Raw genomic sequence first — 21,828 nt, 5'->3', positions numbered from 1 at the left:
GTTATTTCACAAAAATGGGATGCAGGTGGAGGGCTTCGGTAGACAAAAAAATGGCTGTATTTGTGTATAAGATGCATTGACATTTCCACCCTCTTTTTTGGTGGGGGAGGTGGGTCTTATACTCTGAAAAAATATGGTGCATCTAGCAAAAACAGAGGTAAATGTAACTGCAAGAACAAGGATAAGATGAAAGTCATTGGCATTATTTAGAACACACAAATGACATCAAATAGTTTATCTGGTTTTGGCACAATCAGTTATGTGTTTTTTAACTAGTGATGGTTTATTCACTAAATTATAGTTGTAAAAGCCAGAGCATGGCATTATGTATGAATACACACAGTAGCACAATCAGCCACTATGCCAAGAGTTGGATTATAACAGGATAACTTGGGTGGCGGGGAGCTGATAGGTTAGTCTCAGTTCTCAGTAGCACTGGAGAGATATTCCTCCATGGGGACCCAAAAATTTGGGCCTTTTAGTGACAGACTGTGTTCTACTTAATAATCCTAAATTCTGCAGTAATGTTTAATTTTTGCTAATTAATTGTTTCTGTTTTCTTTTAAAAATATTTGTTTTCTTATTTCTTCCATCCTTCCTCCAGCGGTGAAATTTTCCTGGTTCAGGTGTGTCTGTCGATGGTCGGAAAGCTGGTAGCAAAGGCAGCACGAAGCTTCGCCCACCTGTCTGGATGCCATCATTTGGGTTATTTTATCTTCTGAGCATATGCAAAGCATTCTGCGCATGAGCAGAGGGTAAAAGAACCAAAAAGGTGGCATCCAGGCAGGTGAGTGAAACCTCGTACTGCCATCACTACCGATTCTGACCATTCGAACCAGGAGCCTTCCTTCCTGTAGATAATCTTAAAATATATGGAATGGCAAGGATATTAATATGCATTTCTCAATCAGTTGGAATATTCCAACTAATATTCCAAGTTGGAATATAAGTAGATTCTTTTCATCTCATAAAATGATACAATAAATAGAATTGCCAAGACAATAAATAATGTTCTATACACAGATTAGAAAAATATGCACTTTCCACATAATTTTATTTTTTTTTTCAGTTGTGTCATAGGCAACAATAGTTATGAAATAAATAATGTAGAAATAAATTCTTAAAAGTGGACAAAATATGTAAAATGAATGCTACTTTTTATACAATTATTAGGTTGGGTACTACAATTATTATACATGCTATTTTGGACAATAATGAAATTGTAAATTAAATTTTAATAGCTTGAAAAATCACTCCTCTTTAGGAGTGACTCTCTTGCATTAAAATGTTCCCATGTATAGTGCACAAGTAATTTATTTAAATAAACATACGTACAAGGATAATGAAGGGAGGAAAAGACCTACAGAATTCAGGACATTGACTGCATGCACTGGTAAGTGGACTTCCAATTGATCTTCTACTAACGGCACATGGAGTGGAAACCAGGAAAGAATTATGAATGTGACACCCATCACCACATTGCAGGATCTTCATACCTACAAATCATTATGAAAAATAGGAAAAGATTCAGATGCCTCTGCAAGAAAATTAAAAATCATTATATAGTTTTGGATCTGAAAGAGGCATAGACAATGAGTGATAATAATACAATTGAATTTACAATAATTTATTTATTATTTGTATGCCACCCCTTTCCGCAGACTCGGGGAAGATCACAGCAAGAATAAACCAATGTAGAACAAATCTAATAATTTAAAAAACATTAAAAACCCCATTATTAAAAGCAAACATACACACAAACATACCATGCATAAACTGTATAGGCCCAGGGGAGATGTCTCAATTCCCCCATGCCTAATGGCAGAGGTGGGTTTTAAGGAGTTTACGAAAGTCAAGGAGGGTGGGGGCAGTTCTAATATCTGGGGGGAGAGGGTTCGGGGCCACTACAGAGAAGGCTCTTCCCCTGGGTCCTGCCAAATGACATTATTTAGTCGACGGGACTCAGAGAAGGCCAACTCTGTGGGACTTAACGGTAGCTGGGATTCGTGCGGCAGAAGGCGGTCCCAGAGATATTCTGGTCCGATGGCATGAAGGGCTTTATAGGTCATGACCAACACTTTGAATTGTGACTGGAAACTGATCGGTAACCAATGCAGACTGCAGAGTGTTGGTGTAACACGGGCATACCTAGGGAAGCCCATGATTGGTCTCGCAGCTGCATTCTGCATGATCTGAAGTTTCCGAACACTTTTCAAAGGTAGCCCCATGTAGAGAGCATTACAGTAGTCAAACCTCGAGGTGATGAGGGCATGAGTGACTGTGAGCAGTGAGTCCCAACCCAGATAGGGCTGCAACTGGTGCACCAGGTGAACCTAGGCAAATGTCCCCCTCGCCACAGCTGAAAGATGGTTCTCTAATGTGAGCTGTGGGTCGAGGAGGACGCCCAAGTTATGGACCCTCTCTAAGGGGGTCAATAATTCCCACCCCCAGGGTTGTGGGCAGACAGATGGAATTGTCCCTGGGAGGCAGAACCCACAGCCACTCTGTCTTATCCCGGTTGAGTTTGAGTCTGTTGACACCCATCCAGACCCCAACAGCCTCCAGGCATTGGCACATCACTTCCATTGCTTCATTGACTGGACATGATTTGCACAATGATTTGAATTAAAATTTACATATGAAGCAAGGAAAAATAATATTTTCTTATAAAATGCAGCAAATTCTTATTTTTAAATTTTTCTTTTTATTATTGATAAAAGACTAAAGAAGATAGCCAAATTTAAACTTATCAAACAATTGAATTGTTAGTCATGTAATAATAAGTAGTAATTAATAATAAGTAATAATTAATAAATTAATAAATAAATATATGTCTTTCTTCTTTGAATGCAGGATTGTTATCTTAATAATATAATGAAACATGTTTATATTTAAAATGTATTATTTAGTTATATATAATTTACATAATGGTTATGGAAAAACTATCAAATTATTATTCTGGAAGTTTATTATCAGTAAGTTTAGAAGAACTTAGTTACTTTATATTTAGACTCAGTGAATACATTAAAAATGGAGACATTTTTGACTGATAAGTGTTGCTGGATTGCAGTTCCACCAGCTTCAGCCAGCATGGGTAATAACCAGGGAAATGGGGAAGAACATAGATTCCTTATTCCTGATGTAATATGATTCATCATATCAAAGGAGGTAAGTGTCTAACAGCCTATAAATTATGTCTACACTGTGATAGTCCATACAATGTGTAAAAAGAAATTATGTGACAGTTTGAACATCTTGTCTGAGATAAATGCTAAATTTTTGGATTCTATTGTATAACACAAGTTCTCAATTTTTGGACTTCCATGCAGAGGTCGGCTGCTAAGGTGGAACAGTGACGTGTGTTCGCTCCATGGCTCTGAGAGCTAGTGGAATCCAGTGCAATTCTGCTACTGCACCTGGTCAGGTAGTGAAATCACACATGGACATGCATGATTTTGCTACCTGCCCAAGTGCAGTGGCAGAATACTGCTGGACTCCGCTAGCACTCAGAGCCACGGGGGTGAGCACACGTCACCGTTCCACTTTAGCAGCCCACCTCTGCTTCCATGTATACTAGAACTCAAGTTACCAGAATTCTGAACCAGAATAATTAAATATTCTCAATATTTGCATGTTAAAGACCCAAAGGACACTCAGTTGGGGGGAAAAGAACAAGGCAAAGCATTTAACAATTTTATGTATGTGTGTTATCAACTTTTATTTCAAACCAATGAGGAATTCTGATCATAATAGCTCCAAGGGCCAAATCAAGGACCCCAACAATATACAAAAGAATGAGAAAGTGCAATTGAAAGAGCTATTAAATCAAGATCTTCCTGTTATTTCACTTTATAAACATAGGAAGTGTATAATACATAGTCCAGCTTTTTCTTCTTTGTGCTGATGTGGAAAATCCAAAGATAGGTAATTGCTCTGTTCAAATGAATAAGGTTTCAATGGTAAATTGCAGTGGGAAAACTTTGTGACTATTACTGGGCATAATCTTATACTGCCACAATTATCAAATGTGGGTTATAGTCTTTCTACAAATCTTTCCTGTCATATAACACTTTTCTCATCTCTCTAGGATTACATTGGCCAACAACTGATATGGAAGGATTATTGGAAACAACCATTTGCCTTATTATCTATAAAAACACATAATAAGTAAATGAGGCTTCTTACTGTTTTCCCCCCGTGCCTCTACACAAAGGCTTCCCATAATAAATAGGCATCCTTCATCCCACAGTCAATTTACACCCATTCATTTACCCATCTATTAATTCATATCCATGTATTTATACACCTATCAATTTATACCCACAAAAATGGTTATAAATTGATAGGGGTAAGATGAAGAACACCTATTTATTATGGGATGTCTTTATCTAGACAATGGGGTGGTGGTGAGGACAGAAGGGCAAGGGGAAAAAACAGAAAATTGATATGTCCCAGAAGTTAAATCTCTTTCCATGTAGAAAAAATAAATAAATAAATTGGAGGCGTATTCAGAAAGAATAACAGCAGAATGATAGCTGCCAACATTCACTATAGTCTGCAATTTATAGTTTTACTACAAACCACTGACATATATTTGCTATGCCTATAATCATTTAGAAATAATTTAAAATTCTGCACATGAAGAAGGGAAGTTATTCATTTCTGGAATTTTATTTGAATTTTTAAAATAATTGGGAATTTGAGCATTTATGAACAAGGGATGATATATCTCTTCTTAATAATGGAAACAACTCTTTCAGATAATAACAGTGGTCTAGAAGGAGACAGCCTCGGAAATGAAAGTAGCTTAATTTTATCAGAATTGGGTCACTAATAAAGGAAAATTAAGTCCTGCGTATTAATTGGCTCCAGTTTTCAAGATACAGATTCAGGTCAAAATTGAATCAAAATTATTCAAAATTATGAGGCGGATGTGTGATATAGCAATGAGAATAGTGCCACACCAAATCATTACATACATTTCCATTCATTTATTGTTTTTTAATGTAACATTTTCATGCTTTTTGCATGAAAAACTGATAGTAGGATCATCCCTGGGGAGATTCCAGCAGTAATTATCAAGCATGGATGGATTCAATTTTTTTTGGTATCTTTTCTCCATGCCTGCAATATCCTGGTGAAATCTCACTCCTTGCTCATCACTCACTGCCTCGTAGTTCAAAGTTAAATGCAAGTATAAGAAGTGAATTTTCAGATACATGTTTGCATCAAGTGTTTTTTCCACATGCTTTTTATAGTATCTGCTTTGATGTTCTCAAAGTGAAGATAAATTAAATCCAATTCCATGTGATTCCATTTTCATTGTTCTACCATACTTTTGTTGAAAGTTATTAAGCATCATAATCATTAGATACTTTCTTCCCTTATAGGCAAATATGCATGCCTGTGTATAATTTTTATTGTGAAATATGTTTTTTAATTATCATTTTAATTTGGTTTTTTAAACAACAAAAAAGACAAACATCATAAAAAACAATATGCAGTAGTAACATCAGACTTAAAGACATATTTACAACTGCATTTCTGTTTCTTCGGTTTCTCCCTTTAAAAAAAATTATTCTATTCCTTTCTTACCATCAACCCAATTATAGAATTTACCCCACCCAGTATAGTATTCTTCTTCCTGTTTATTCTGTAACTCTAATGTAAGTTTACTCCATTTTGCACATTCTAATATTTTCCTAATTACCAGATCCTTGGATGGTATGTCTTTTTTCCAATTTTGAGCAAACATGGGTTGAGCTGCAGTTGTGAATTATTAAATAGTAATTAGCCTGTTGTCCTCTAATTATTCCTACTAAAAACGTCTTGAGTAAAAATTCTATTTCATACTCTAATATCTCTTTTAACATATTTTGAATCATGATCCAGAATTTTATTGTTTCTGGGCACATTCACCACATATGATAGTAAGTACCATGCACTGACTTACATTTCCAACATTCATTTTTCAAATTAGGACAGATTTTTGCTAGTCTTACCGGGACAAATGCCACCCGTAAAACATTTTACATAGATTCTCTCTACATGGTATCGAAATTGTCAATTTGTAATTATCTTTCCAAATCTTTTCCCAATCCTCTAACTGAATAGTGTAGCCAAAGTTGGTCATCCAAACGATCATATTTTCCTTTACCACTTCTTCTATGTTTTCATAATTTAACAAAAAATGTTACATCTTTGTAATGAGTTTCCTATCTGATCCTAGTAAGATTTCCTCTATCGTTTTAATTTTTTTGCTGATTCCAAATTCTACCAGTTCTTTTTTATATATTTTATTGTGAAATATCTTAACCTTTATCACCTCTCTTCTAATTCATTTAATCAAAATATGTAAAATTAACACATTTTATCTTGAATGTTGATTATTTCTCAAAATTTGTAGACCAGTGTAATACAGTAGTACCTCAGTAACTCATTATTAAGTGGTTCCAGGAGGCATGAATTCTGCCACATGAATCCCAGTGACCGATTAGGTCCCACAGAGTTGGCCTTCTCCAGGTCCCGTCGACTAAACAATGTTGTTTGGCGGGTCCCAGGGGAAGAGCCTTCTCTTTGGCAGCCCCAACTTTCTGGAACCAGCGCCCCCGGGAAATTAGAACTGTCCCCATCCTCCTTGCCTTCCATAAACTCCTTAAAACCCACCTTTGCTGCCAGGCATGGGGGAATTGAGATATCTCCCTTGGGCCTACACAATTTATGTATGGTATGTTTGTTTGTATGTATGTATGTTTGATTAATAATGGGGTTTTTTAAAATGTTTTTTAAATTATTAGATTTGTTATGAATTGTTCTATTGCTGTTGTGAGCAGCCCTGAGTCTACAAAGAGGGGCGGCATACAAATCAAATCAAATCAAATCAAATCAAATAAATAAATAAATAAATAAATAAATAATAGCAAACACATTTTTATGATAAGAAATAATGTAATGTGTTACAGGGCAACCTGCAAGATCCCTTCCAACTCTGTTATCTGTTAGGAGTTCCTTCTTTTCCTTTCTGTTTTCTTTTTAGACACCGAATAAGATTTGTCACCCTTCAATGTAGGATGTGGAACTCATCAACATTCCATAATTGATAAAACCCCAAATATAAAATCTGGCCTTTGTATTAAATATAGTGTAGTCTACAGTGCAAATAAAGTTATAAGCAACTTACAAGAATAACTACAGAAAGCTACTTTTCTATTACCTAGATCTAGGAATGTTTTCTGTGCTTTCTCGCAACAAAATATCGGAGATCAGCGTCTCTGGGCTGGATCGTTTCCCATATCTGTTAAATGAGTTTTAAAATTAAATTTATTACATTTTTTAAAAATAAAACACTAAACAAATATGAACATGCACAATTGCCACCCAACATTCCATTGCATGTTTACTATTCCAACCATAATGGTATATGCTGTTTTATAGATCAATTGAAGAGAAAAATATATTACATAAGATCTAGTATTAATAACAAGAATTCAGCTTAACCACTAAATAAAAATTAAAACACAATCTAAACATTGTATCTCCCCCATATGTAAATCACAAAAGTGCAACATCTGATTGTTTTTATAGGTAGACTTTCTCAACAAATGATCTGTATTCAGTCCTGCCATCTGCAAATAAAAAAAAATCCAAGAATATTGGTCTCAAAAAACTCATTGGAGAGACACTGCTGTTTAGAACTCAGTTGTCCCCAATTTTGCATCTTCAGATATGCTAGAATGCAACTTCTTCAACTTCACCCAGTGTGACAGAGAATAATTATACAATATATACAATATGATATAATAAAAGTTAAGTAGGAAAATATAAAGTTAAATATGACAATACGTAACATTAAATGATTAAATACCCGATGATACAGAACACTCATCATTGTGTCCATAAAACATAACCGAGAAGGAATCAAGCTAATCTTTCTAAAGAATCATTGTGCTACCTTAACAAAAAGAGATAACATTTATCTGCTATTATCCATCCCTGCAGTTGCAGCATAGCATTTGACCAAGCATCTTACAGAATCTCATTTTACTGACACTGAATTAAAATTTAAAGAGATGCTTTTAAAAAGAAGCTTTATAGGCCAGGAGACAGAAAAAGGAAAAAAATATAGCAATAAAAACTATTTTGTTGCTGCAGAAGAAAGTTCTAGTAAAGTTTACAAAGTATCAGCAGATCTAGATTTAGAAATACAATTGTTACAATGGTATGCATACTTGTATAGTCAGAGATATTTTTCAGTGTTTCTCTAAATCATCAAAAGCCAAAATACATGTAGAATGTAAAGGGAACCAGCTTCATTATTAAATTGAAAAGCCGCTATTTTATTTCATTATACAGTTGATTCAAATATTTATCTAGAATGGCCTGTGGCTTGTTTCTGCATGTTGTTCTCAAAATATGAACCAATGGACCTAACTTAAGCAGCCAAGCAAATAAATATTTTTTTAATAATAAAATCCAGGGAATCTTATTTGTTTTGAAGAAATATAGCAAAGTATTTATTGAAATCATTTAATAAGATTTTGCCTGATGGGAAAAGATTTATTTTCTATAATAGTTGAGAAAAACTGGCATTCTCACATGCTTGAAATTAAGCTCAAATCTTTTTATTTAAGCAGTTCTACTATCAGTTTTAAGACAATATTTCTGCTTTACTCAAAGCAAGGAAACAAAATAAAAATAGATTCCTTAAGATTGTCACTTTTATTATGTACCTTTCAAGAATTAAATCCATTGTTTATGTTTGAAAGAAAAAAATTATAACATGGTAACATATTTTTACTGTATTGATGGAGATATATTTATGAAGTGATTACAACTACAGCAGGATGACTTAATGGTTTAAAAACTCACTATACATGAGGATAATTTACTCACTCAAAATTTAGAAATACTCATTTCTGCACATTACCTGCACTGCACATTATCAAGATATCAAATAAATATATTTATAAATACATACCATCTCAGCAGTGTATATTATCAAAAAATCAGATCAATATTTTTGTAAATATAGTTAGTGGCTAATGGGAGTTGCCATTAAAACATCTCTATCCCAGATGACAAAAATGTCCTTAATACTCAATCTACAAACCAGTTTCATTTAATCTGGTACCTTTTGTATGTGGAGACATTTATTTTCACCATTCCATGTCAACCTGAATCATTTAGAAATACCAGGTTAAAAATTAGATGGAATAGCTTCAAAATATGTGAAGCTCATACTGTTCAGTTAGCAAATGCAGGGTGCAGTTTCCTTGGTAAAGATAAGTTAATACTGAATGCTAATAAGCTTTGTATCTGCTGCTTAGTAAAAATTAGTTCTGATTTTTTCCTTCTCAGCAGTCTTATATTTGTCTTAAGAGTACAGAGCAATGGGCGTAGAAAATAACTACATTGAATTGTCAATATTTTACCCAATATAAATGTGTTTTTCAACATTGTGCCTTTTGAAAAACAATATGAAAAATCATCTTTTTTTGCAGAAAGAATGGAAGAGCTAATGTGCCATTGCAAAAAAGATATGGAACAGTAATTTCATTTCTTATTGTTTAATCATAAAGTCGGCTTTTAAATTCATCTGTCAAAATCCTTGCTAATATCTGTGGTGAGGGTGATAGAATACAGACTCTGGCCTGACATGATTTGCCAGATGTTTCTTATTAGTACAGTATTATGGTAAGTTAGTTTCCAAACCTGATCAGTTAGACACAGATCAGGAAGAGTGCTCTGAATCCTACAGATGAATCCTTCCCCCCAAAATTCTTTCCCACAGTGAAAATCTGCCAATCTCAAATCAGCAAATAATGAGCCTTTTGATTGTTTTCAAAAGAGCAGGAAAGAATAAATCGTTTGAAGCTTAGCAGAAATTCTCCACTTTGCCCTGTTCCACAAAAGCAATAAGCAGGGAGACAGATCTGATTAAATTAAAATTTGGGTAACAATTTTCTTACAGATTTTTGTACCTATTTTGCTTTATATTTGCTACTTTATTATTTCTTTATTTGAGAAAGTATACATTCCTTCTTTTCTTTGAGAATTTCTTCATGTAAATCTTAAATCAATTTCTAATTCTCTCTGGCGGAACGACAAAGTTTACTTGGCTATAATCAACTTTTAAAAAAATTCTAACTCAGTATTTTTTACTGTGAGTGTTCAGTTGTCCCTCAATAATTTTTCACCAATTGTTATTTTTCTTAACTGACTTAACTGAAGCATTCTTAATGTCGACAATAATTAAATTTCATCTAACCTAATAAAAAGTTCCATGTCAACCCTGTACATTTTTAACAAGGCTACTATTGCTTTGTATGAGAATTGAAATATTCCAAATTTAGTCATTCTGTCATTCTGTAGAAGATTCCTGCACGGGAATATTGAACCTTTTGCTAGGACTTTTATTTGAGGAGTCATTGCATCTGCCATTAAATATTTCTACTAAGTTTGGCTTTCTTGATCTTATTTCTAACTTCTACAGCTAGAACCATAACATTTTTTCTTAATATACTCTGATTTATTTTCTATTTTTCAAAAATATCTATGTACAGATCTATATAACTCTGATAAACAAAAAAAATTAACAGCTGGAATTTTAAATGAAGAAATGACAAATGTTATTTACAGCTTCCCAGCCACTTTTGGAAGAATGATGACAAAACATTACTTTTTATCTTATAGGCCTAAAAACTCTCAGTCCAGAACAAAGACCAGAACAAAGCACACACTTGTCCATGATCAATTATTGAAAGATTACTTCATGGCATCCCGCTTCTTATCTCCTCCACCTCTGTTGTCATTGATCAAGCAACAGCAGAAGTAAACCTGAAGTATAATTTAATTTAAAACCAGCTGCATGATCTTGAATCAGTCACTCTCTGTCAGTCCAAATTGTGACAACCACATGAAAAACAAAAAAACCTGATAGGGTGCTCGCTCCTGCCATTTTATCCCTCCCCTTTAATTCATTATTTAAATATTCCCCCACTGCATTAAAATTTGTTTTTCTGAAATCCAATATTTTGGTTGCAGTATAGGATTGCTCACAATCAGTTTTTACATCAAACTACAAACATAGATGGTCACTGCAACCTAAATTTTCTCCCACCTTAATCTCTGAAACCCAATTCCCATTCGTAAAGACTAAATCTAAAATATTCTCCCCTCTAGTCGGTATCTTAACCAGCTATGCCAGAGCTGCTCCTGTAAAGGCCTCTACTATATTCTTACTTTTGCATGTAAGGGCACTGGGGATATTCCAGTCAACATCAGGCATGTTGAAATCACCCATAACCACAATATCTCCCTTTACTGCCATTTGGGTAATTTCATCCACCATCTTGTTGTCATATTTCTCAGATTGCCCTGGAGGCCTATAAATCACCCAATTCTAATGACAGAACCTTCTTTATTTTTTATGCAAACCCAGAGAGTCTCCAGATCTTTACATGTATTTTGAATTAGTGTTGTTTTTAGACTTTCCTTAACATAAATGGCTACTCCACCTCCCCTTCTCTCTATTCTATCCTTCCTATACAGTGTATATCCTGGTATGGATATTTCCCATTCATTAGAATCCTTAAAGTATGTCTCAGTTATGGCAACCAGATCCAAATTATCTCTAGATATTATGGCCATTAACTCACAGAGCTTGTTGCTCAAGCTTCAAGCATTTGTGCACATTATCCGAAGAACATTGTTTTCATTATTAATTTGCCCCTTATCATCAACAACTACAGTTATCCCCCGGTTATTGCGTTCCCGACCATTGCGAACAGGCTAATTTGCGATTTTTCAACCCGGAAGTCAAAACACCATCTGCGCATGCGTGCCCTTTTTTCTATGGGCACGCATGCGTAGATGGCGCCGGGCAGATCAGCTGCTGGGCGGCTTCCCTGGGTCTTCCCCCTCTTGCTGGCGGGAGGGCAAAGCCCCCCCCAGCACCCGCTCACCCGCCGTTCGCCCGGCCACCCGCCGTTCGCCGCTCGCCCGCCCTTCGCCCGGCCACCCGCCCTTCGCCCGCCGTTCGCTGCTCGCCCGCCCTTCGCCCTTCGCCTGGGAAGTTCGCCAGGAGTCAGCGGAGAAGCCGCGCGCCTGTTTTAAAAGATCGGAGCCGGCCTGGGGGGGCTTTCCAGCAACCCCCGAGCCCCCAACCCGGGCTCGGGGGTTGCTGGAAAGCCCCCCCAGGCCGGCTCCGATCTTTTAAAACAGGCGCGCGGCTTCTCCGCTGACTCCTAAAGTGGGGAAGTTTGCCAGGAGTCAGCGGAGAAGCGGCGCGCCTGTTTTAAAACGATCGGAGCCGGCCTGGGGGGATCGGAGCCGGCCTGGGGGGGCTTTCCCTTTCAGGGCGGGCGAGCGGCGGGTGCGGCAGCAGCGAGGAGTTTGCGTGGGCGGCGGGGAAACCCCAATCTTCGGCTCCTCGCTGCTGCGGCGGAAGTAAAAACACCATCTGCAGATGCGCAGATGGTGTTTTTACTTCCGCAGCGCTACTTCACGAAAACCCGCTCATTGCGGGGGGTCCTGGAACGGAACCCTTGCAATGACCGGGGGATCACTGTACATCTATTTTATTTGCAGCTTCCTTTTTATAAGCTTCCAGAAACTGATTTATCCTCATTGGTTGAGGACAGAAATCATCCACATCAGTTACATCTCTGTCCCCTTTACCTAGTTTAAATGCCTGTCCAAAAAAGTTCTAAACTCCTCACCGACCACCTGGGTACCTCTGTATGATGGATGCAAACCATCCCTCTGAAACAACTCCCTATTAGACCACCTACTGACATCATGTATAATTTAATATTTTAAAGCATTACAATCAATTTCTTAAATTTGTACTTGTGTAGAACTGCCCTATCCAAGAAACAATTCTGATTTGGTTATGTTCATATAAACAGAATAAGAACCAGAGTAAGGCTACAGAGAGCAATTACTGCTGATTGGAAAATGACAACACTTTATGGGAATTGTTTGCTGTTACATGCATGATCTATTGGTCTACTACAGAATAGCTTTGTTTGCAACTCTGGGAATTAAATGCTTTGGAAAAATGAAATGGAACTTTGTTTTTGCACTGCAGCTAGATTATTGTATGCATAAAGATGGAAATTTCAGCATTAGCACAATGGAAGAATGGTTGGTGAAGATGACAGAATTTCCCGAGACAGCTAAATTGACTTTTTTGGTCTGAGAAGACAATCTACACTTATTCTTGATTTGAAATTCCTTATATAGTGTGAAACCAAAAAGAGAGAACATGATTTAAGATTTTAATAACTATACAAAATAACAGAAATAAGAGAGCTACTGTATGTTATAACTATAAGGTAAGAAATAAACTTATAATTATACATACAGTTGCTCTAAAGAAGATCCAGAACTATTTCTTTGAATGTTTTCTTTTTTTCTATTATTTTTTCCTTTTCTTGTATTTTTACCTTTATATTCAATTTATTTTTCTCACTTTATATTAGTTTGTATTTTTTTTTACTTCCTCTTTAGAAAACTTTTACTAGAAAATAGACCAAAATGCTGAAAGAAAAAGATTTCAATTTAATTCCTGAAAGCCTTCTTAGCTATTTACTGCACAGACAATCATTTATATATTTGATAAAACAACTTCAGTTGATAATATTATACATCCAAGTTGGGTTTTGCCCATTTTACAACCTTCTTGCCACAGCTGTTATGTGAATCATTACAGTTGTTAAACAAATTAACAAAGTTGATAAATGAATCTGGCTTCCCCATTGACTTTCCTTGTCAGAAGGTTGCAAAAGGTGATCACATGACCTCAAGCACTGTAACACCAGTTTCCAAATGCTGAATTTTAATCACATGACCATGGGAATTCTGCAAAGTCGTAAATATTAAAATGATTATAAATTACTTTTTGGTACCATTATAACTTCAATAGTGACTTAACAAATGGTTGTAAACCAAGGACAATCTGTATTTCTCTTTTTGCAATGAAGCTATCTGCCAAATTTACAATAAGAAATCCAGAAACTTTTAAGATAAGATAAAAAACACAAACACAGGTCAATTGTAAAAAGATTTAAAATTATTTTATAGGAATATGTTTTCAGTTGACTCATTTCTATTATATGCGAGTAACTTTACATAAAAAGTTAAATTACATTTTGGCATACAGAGATTCACTATTAATCATAAAAGTGTGAATATATGCCCTAAGAAATCTATTTTATACATTGTGTCTACTGAAACATCCCCAGAAAATTATATAATGACTGGATGCCCAAAAATGAATGAGAAAACTTTCTGTAAACTATCAGCCCAGTCTTGAAACACAAGACTTAAGAGAAATCATTCACATATAAAATTCCTTACGAATCTTACAAAGCTAAGATCTGACATAGCTCCCATTTGCCAAATTTGATCGTAACTTTTAGAATGATTTGAAGTGTTTATAGTGTCACATAGTAAACATTTGGGGGAGTATCTGTTGATCGCACCAAAGTTATAGAGAAGTTAGATAACAATTTTTTGTTGTTAAATTTTCATCTTCATATTTCTTTCCTAAAAGAGAAAGTGGTTCACAGAACTCCACAGATAAAAGCAGGGATGGGCTGCTACGGGTTCATCTGGGTTTGGGAGAACCCATAGCTAATGCTATGGCCGGTTCAGAGAACCTCCAAATCCCACCCCTGGCTGGCCTCTCCCGTCCCTCCCACCCTGCCCTGACCCTCCCAGGAGTCCTCCATACAGCCCATTTTGGATGGGAGGTAAGTGCAGGGCCTGCGTGGAGGCTCAGGGAGGGGAAAAAATGAGCCTCCCAGATGTTCCAGTCCAGAAAGAGGCCCATTTCCAGCCTCTGGAGGACTTCCCATGCCAGGGAGGCAGCTTTCAGGCTCCCAGAGGCTCGAAGAAAGCCTCCAGAGCTTGGAGAAGGCAAAAATAATAGGTCATGCACACAATGGCCACCCCCATCCAGCAACCTGACAGAGAGCCCATTGCTGAAATTTTTGAAGTCCACCCCTGGATAAAAGTGTGGGAGCAGGATCAACTTAGAGAACAGAGAAAGGTGTATACAGTGCATTAACTGCCTGTGCCTTTGTTCATATGGTCTCCTGAAAATTTTAAATCAAGCAGGGCATAGATTTTATTACTTACTTCCACAATATGAACAATATTCTTCTTACTCTCGTTGCCTTTTTCTCTTAAGAAAGATTGATAGGGTCAAATGCTCTTTACCTTTATCTTCAGAAGTTCAAACTGCATATATGGTGACAGCTCCATATTGGGTGAGGTCAAGCAAAGAGCAAATAAAAAATCTGATCTTCTTTTTCTACCTTCTTAAGAATGGTCACTTTGTGTCACTTTTCTATATATCGCTATATGTAACAGAGATAACAAAACAATTCTAAATAGGGTTATAGGAGAGTTGAAGGGAAGAGGGATAATTAAGATAGAATAGTTATATGAGAAGGATGGGAGGCCAAGTAGAAATTGTATAGAAGATGGCTACAAATAAATGCAATATACAAATACCTGAATTAAAGTGAGAATAAAGAAGCACTACTTAAGAGTTAGAGAAAATAATAAGAAAAAAAAGTGAGGGCACCAAGACGCAAGCAAGTAATATATATAAGATGTTAGTGTAGGCAGACGGGTGTGTGATCCAAGGACTGACTAAATGGTGGTAGAGTGAATTACAAGTGCAAGAGATGGAGAATATAAGGAAAATTAAGAAAACAAGGGTCAGGGAAATGAGAAGGAAAATATTACATAAGTGGTATCACATACCAGTTCAACTTGCATATTTTCAGCAGAATGTTAAATATACCTGTTGGCATGGGTGTCAAAATAAGGGAGTGTTTATGCATATGTTTTTGGAATGCATGGTAGCGCAGAACTTTTGGAAAAAGGTGCAAGAGGATATTAATAGGATGTTAAATATATTATGGACAATTACAAAGGAAATGGCGGGATTAGTTAAAAGGAATGAGATGGGAGAATTTAGAGAAATAAAAGAAGAGTGACAGAAACTGTTCAGGCAGTAATAGTCTTAGGCTGGAAAGATGCGACAAAATGGACAATACAAAACTGTTATCGATATATGATGGATCATATTCAATTTGAGATAATGGATAAGAGGATGAATTTGGCCAATGAAACTGATCTGCGGGAACTGATGGGATGATGGGACAAGGTAAGAGGATATATGGTCAGTAGAATTTGAGACCAAGCTACAAGAAATAAATTGGAATCACTTTATAATATGTAAATAGATATATTGCTCGTGAGTTAAAATAATATATGCAAAATGTGCCCCCATTTTGGTGGAAGGGATGAATGTTGTCTGGTGGCGGGCACTAATCACTGAGCACATTGTTATATGTTGTGTGTATGTTCTATATTATAAAATAAATAAATAAATAAATAAATTAAAAAGAATGGTCACGTTGTTAGTCTGTTGCAGCAAAGACAACAACAGTTTATAACACCATTAAGAATAATACATTTATTTTTGCATATTTTTTTATGATCCAGAAAGTTGATGGAATGAACTCCAGTTGGCAAAAGCAAAAGCTATAAAATGGGTTGGCCTTCATCATGACATAAGATTTTCTTCCATACATTTGACCAAGATTAACAAAATCAAATAGATTAACAAACAGTAATAATAGAACTATTACAGGGATTCATATAACTCATTTTTTCTTGAAAGATCCTCTGTTTTCTACCTGATACTTTGTTGCTTTAAAGCTTATTAAAGTATACCGTAATTTAAATCTTTAATAGTTGCAAGGTGATCAATTTTTAGGTGATGCTTTTAATTGTTGTACAGTATGTCTTTCCATCTTCAGAAGCTACCTGGCTATTCATACTTCCTAATCTGAAAAAAAATCCCATTGGAAGACTCTAATTCACAGGTGTAAGTCAGGGAGGCTGCATAGATTGCAGACTGTTGCGGAAAAAAAGTAAATGAAAATACATAGATCCACCATAAGTATGACCGCAATACAAATATATTTTCTTATCACATATGCCAGCCCATCTTAAATTATTGGACAATCAGTTGTTAAGAAAAGTAGAGGGAAGTAATGGGGAAACTGACAGCTCTATCTCATTGCTATTGGAGAGAAAAACAGTTTCATGCTTATTTTTAAAACAAATGAAATACAATAGACCCCATTTAATGTCTCTACTACCAGTGAGATAAAATCAATACCATATTATTTTGAAGATTGCCTTGCAATAGTATTGAACTTTGTTACTTTTTATTACAGTTTACCTGGAAGGAAAATTCAAGAATACAACCAGTTGGAATCAAAAGTCTGTAAATTGTTCAAAATAAAAGTCAAAGTTAAGAGGGAAGTCATCATTGCTGGCCAATGGTATAGAGAAATACAGTGTGCTTAACAGCTTCATAGGAAGTAAATTTCATTCTGGAACAACTCAGTTAGTCTAGTGTCATGCAAGAGAAACATGCATTTGAAACACTTCTACATTTTTTCTGCATAATTGAGTAGGAAGTACAAATGAATTAAGATCTAAATGACACTATGTTCACTATGGATATAAGACAGGATAAAAAACTTTTATGAAGACAATCGAAGATTTTAAAAATTTGATAAATAATCGTATCATATTCCTCCCCTATTTACACTGAATATTGCCCTGGTGCCTACCTTTGCCGTGTTATGAGGTTAATATAATGCCTCAATGCTGAGTAGTATCTGGCCATATCTTCTGCAGGTGCATCGTCACTGGGGCTGTCTGGTTTAGAAGGATAGGCTTCTGCCAATGTTCCCAGACAGATCAGCAAGCACAGGACAAGTGTCATCATGGAAAGCCACAACCTCATGGTCCCCTGCATCTGTAGGAAAACAGGTAATTGCAAGGGAGAGGCAACCAAAGGGATTAATTCAATATTTCTCTGTTCCTTTCCCCACCAGGAATGGAAGATGTGTGGTTACCAATCCCTTGCCTTCACAAAGATTTTTAGAAGAAGAAGCTCATTCAGCTCTACTATGTCACCATTTAGAGTCATCTGTGATTGTCTTATAAGTCAACATAAGTAGATAAATAAAGAAAGAAAATTATTTGCCCAGAGGCTACTTTCCAAAACTAGAAGATGGATGGATGGATGGATGGATGGAAATCTGCCTCTGTTGCTTGGAGAAATGCTTCTGTAACCTTATTATCTTGCGTACTAGCCCCTGTAATTATTTAATGTTGAGTGGGAACCTGTTTGTGCTTTGGCTTTAATGCATTGCAAATTGTTATGAGGTTATTTTGGCTCATGAGCAGTATAGAACCTTTTTAAGTAAAAAAGAAGAAGAAAATATATAATTCCTCTGAATGACATTCTGAGGAATTATTACATTCTGACAAATTATATTTAGGAGGACACTTGTATCAAATTCCTTTCTTGTTTTCTTTTGTAGTGGCTGTTTTTTTTAAGTATTCAAGGCTTTTTGTACACCCTATTGTATTATTCAAAAATGCAAAGTACAGCTATTACATCTTTTTTTTTTCCTTAATGGATTTCCCTAAACAGAAAAACAGGTAGAAGAAATAATAGGATTAAAAACAGAAAACATAATGGAACTTCCTACCAAGTTCCATCAATTAGCATAGGATTGCAGAATAAATATATTGTATGATTTTGTCCAGAACTCTAGATCTTCTTATGGGTATGTTTCATTTTTTAAAATGCCTAATTCATATATGTTGTTTATAAAATTCAGCTGAAATTTTACTAAATTTGCAGATTTGGTGCCAAACATTTTCATTAGCTGCATAACAATGAGGCATTAAAAACGATCCAAAATCTCAAATCACTGCTAATTCAGGAATGCTTAAAACTGAACTCTAGGATTTGTGTCTGAATGTTAGGATACTCTCCACACATTATACACACACACACCTTTCTTTCCACTGTGAAAATGGAAAAAATTAACATTGGGATCCTTTGATGAAAAACAGATGTGAATTTATCACTAACTGCCCAACAAATCCTTTTCCAACTACATAGAAAATCATATAATCCAAAATTATTATATAATCCAGATGTTACATTCTTTCCAAAGTCTTGTTTATTTTATTGGAGCTTTCTTGGCTTGTTTTCAAATTATTTTAACTTTTCCTCCATAAACTAACCGATAACAAAGGAATTCAAATTTCCTGAAAAGAAGAGAAAAAGAGGAGGGGAATTTTTCTCTGGAAAGAAGTACAAATAAATCGATGAAGATTCTCAGTCATCCAGACAGAGTTATCTGGAAGTTGAGTCAGAACAATTGGACTTCTTTTCTTTGGGTTTGAAAGATTTCGCTGCTTATTCAACTAATCAGTCTGATTAGTCATTTTGAATAAGCAGCGAAATGTTTCAAACACAAAACAAAAGAAATCCAGTTGCCATAATCCAACTTCCAGACTGTAGGAAATAAAGGTATATTAGGAATAGGCGGCATCCCTCTCTTATAACCCTTGTCTTGGGAAGCTAAATGACGGGGATAAAAGTCCAAAGGAACTTAGCCACACGCTTCGACCGCAGCATCGCGCGGGAAAAGTGGCGAGCTTTTAAAGCCCAAGAAAACGGCGCTGGATGGAAAGTAGCCTTCCTCAGAACTGAATGCCTGGAAAGGAGGCGCCCACCGGTCTGAAGGGGATAAGGAAGGTAGTAGACTCGAGGAAACTCAGCCCGGTCGAATTTCACGCGAGTAGACGCTACTCTTCCTATAAAGGAGAAAAAAGGGACGAAAAAAAGCGGTGCGATTCGGGACATGCGCTTGCTCACCTTCTGTGTTCTCGCTTGTTCTGCCTCTCCCGGATCGGTATTGCCCGCTTTTTCTCGCCAATGCTCAGCTTTCCCAGTGTGGGGCTGTGCGCCTCGGCGACGGTATTTTATGGCTCCTCCGGAAGGCAGGAGGGGCCTCGGGCGATCGCGCATGGGTGACTCCAAATCCCCCCCTCCCCCGTACTCGCCCGCGGTTTCCTTATTCTCCGTTTGCCCCGCGTTTGGCGTTGGAGGTTGCTTCAGCTCTTGGCGCTGTCTTGGGAGAGGGCGCAAAGCTGTTGAGTCAAGTAGCTCTTCGTCTCCCTGCCGCTATAGCATAATCTTAAGTGAAATGAACAAGGTGACAAAAATATTTTTTTTCTCCGATTCTCGGCCCAGAGATACATTTTCTCAAGGCTTCGGAAGATCCACTGCTCTCCCTAGGAAAGTATTGAATCCAATAGTTGAGCTGAAGAAGCTTCTTGGATGAGAAGATAAAAGTCTTCAAAGAAAAACAAGAAAAAAGCACCTTTGGGACAACCATAACCTGGATGACTGAAAGTCTCCATAGACAATTAGCTATTGAATCCAAACTTTTGAGGCGGGATAGATCTTGAACACATCTTTCCACCAGCTTCCATGCTTTCATTTGTAACCCCAAATGTGTGGAACTACATTTCAGCCATTTCAGTTCTTTAGGTAATCCAACACTATTGAAAGGTCTCTGGGTGAGATGGCTGGGTTCTACTGTGCAATACAGTGGGAAGCATGAAGATCTGGAATACATCCACAACATTCAAGAGAGATTGCATTTGACAGGGGATCAGGCTCCCACAGGTACCAGCAGCAATTGTAGATTTCAAAGGGGAACCCAAAGGTGCTTTTTTCAAGGGGCAGATGGACCTTCTGGTTTTTCTTTGAAGATGTTTCGCTTTTCATCCCAGAAGCAAAAGATCTTCAAAGAAAAAACAGAAAGTTCAGTTGTCTCTTGAAAAATGTGCCTTTCGGATCTGGATGACTGAGACTCTCCATAGACTTCAAAAGCAAACTTGGTGCAAGGATGCACCAAGAATTTGCATTCTGTCTGGTCCCTGGGAGGCAGCATCTTCACTCCTCTTTTTTCAACATAGATGTTGAAGTGGAGAACTCAGTTATCCCATGAGCATTGTGATAAATTTGAAATCTAGAAATGGAATCATGACAAACCAAAGCTAAACAATAAACCCTGTTGTTTGCTGCCTTTGCCCCACCAGGAAAGGCCAAATGACTTTGGAATGCCATCAATGCGCACAATCATATGCCTTGATTTACCTGCTACTTTACTTAACGTGAAGATTAACTCACAGACCAAAGAGTAAGAAGAAACATAATGAGAAGTTTATAGAAAAACTTCATTGGTTTTTCTAATTTATTGGTATCTATGATCCACTGAGAACATCAATACAGACATTTCTATTTCACACATAATATTAAGTATGATGATGAAGGTTTTTGATTTGTGTCTTTAAATTTATTTGCTCCCCATCTCACCTCAAGGCAACTCTGCTTACAACATGCAGTTTTTACATTTACATTTATAGTGTGATGAAAATTGCAGATTTGCTCACCTTTGCAAGTTTAAAAAAAAGGTTTGTTTTCTTGAAAAAATTTGAGGTAACATGAATGTAAAACTTGAAATAGTACACTAGATTTCCTCTTATTGCACTCATTGCATTTGCAAAAGCTATATATTCCAAGAAGAACAGATATTGTTTTTGATTGCAAAGTAAACTATTTTTTAAATAGAGGGAAGTCTATAACTAATTATTATTATTATTTGACAAAAGGAGAATATTTTATTCAAATAAACATACCACTTTTGCTAGTTAATATAAGTGTTATGAATGAGTATTTGAGAATAAACCCCATAGATTTGGGATTTACAGTAATTCAAATTATTCATTCATCAGTAAAGTCATTATGAGTCCTGGTGGTGCAGTGGTTAGAATGCAGTATTGCAGGCTAACTCACTGCTCACTCCAGGAGTTCGATGCTGAGCAGCTCAAGGCTGTCTCAGCCTTCCATCATTCTGA

General features: G+C 36.3%; 1 protein-coding gene across 2 annotated transcripts; it reads right to left on the bottom strand.

Annotated features, from left to right (window-relative positions):
- Positions 1 to 1,035: 1,035 nt before the first annotated feature.
- Positions 1,036 to 19,854, bottom strand: NPY (neuropeptide Y). Of its 2 annotated transcripts, none has more exons than XM_070766960.1 (4): positions 19,778 to 19,854; positions 17,667 to 17,854; positions 7,214 to 7,294; positions 1,036 to 1,496 (listed from the first exon to the last, which is right to left on the bottom strand). In XM_070766960.1, the coding sequence occupies exons 2-4, from the start codon at positions 17,852 to 17,854 to the stop codon at positions 1,472 to 1,474; spliced, it is 294 nt and encodes a 97-aa protein (XP_070623061.1). In that variant the 5' UTR covers positions 19,778 to 19,854; the 3' UTR covers positions 1,036 to 1,471. The 2 variants fall into 2 exon arrangements, with proteins under 2 accessions (XP_070623061.1, XP_070623062.1); XM_070766961.1 differs by having other exon boundaries at positions 1,467 to 1,537.
- Between the last annotated feature and the right edge of the window lie 1,974 nt (positions 19,855 to 21,828).

This window comes from Erythrolamprus reginae, chromosome Z, assembly GCF_031021105.1.
Source record: "Erythrolamprus reginae isolate rEryReg1 chromosome Z, rEryReg1.hap1, whole genome shotgun sequence".
NCBI classification, from domain to species: Eukaryota; Metazoa; Chordata; class Lepidosauria; order Squamata; family Dipsadidae; genus Erythrolamprus; species Erythrolamprus reginae.
This window is presented reverse-complemented; position numbering and strand designations above follow the sequence as displayed.

Coding starts and splice junctions, on each gene's coding strand:
- NPY (XM_070766960.1), bottom strand. CDS start 17,854: ATGCAGGGGACCATGAGGTTGTGGCTTTCCATGATGACACTTGTCCTG. Junction 7,295..17,666: donor AACCTCATAACACGGCAAAG/GTAGGCACCAGG, acceptor CTCATTTAACAG/ATATGGGAAACGATCCAGCC. Junction 1,497..7,213: donor GAAAACATTCCTAGATCTAG/GTAATAGAAAAG, acceptor AATGATTTGTAG/GTATGAAGATCCTGCAATGT.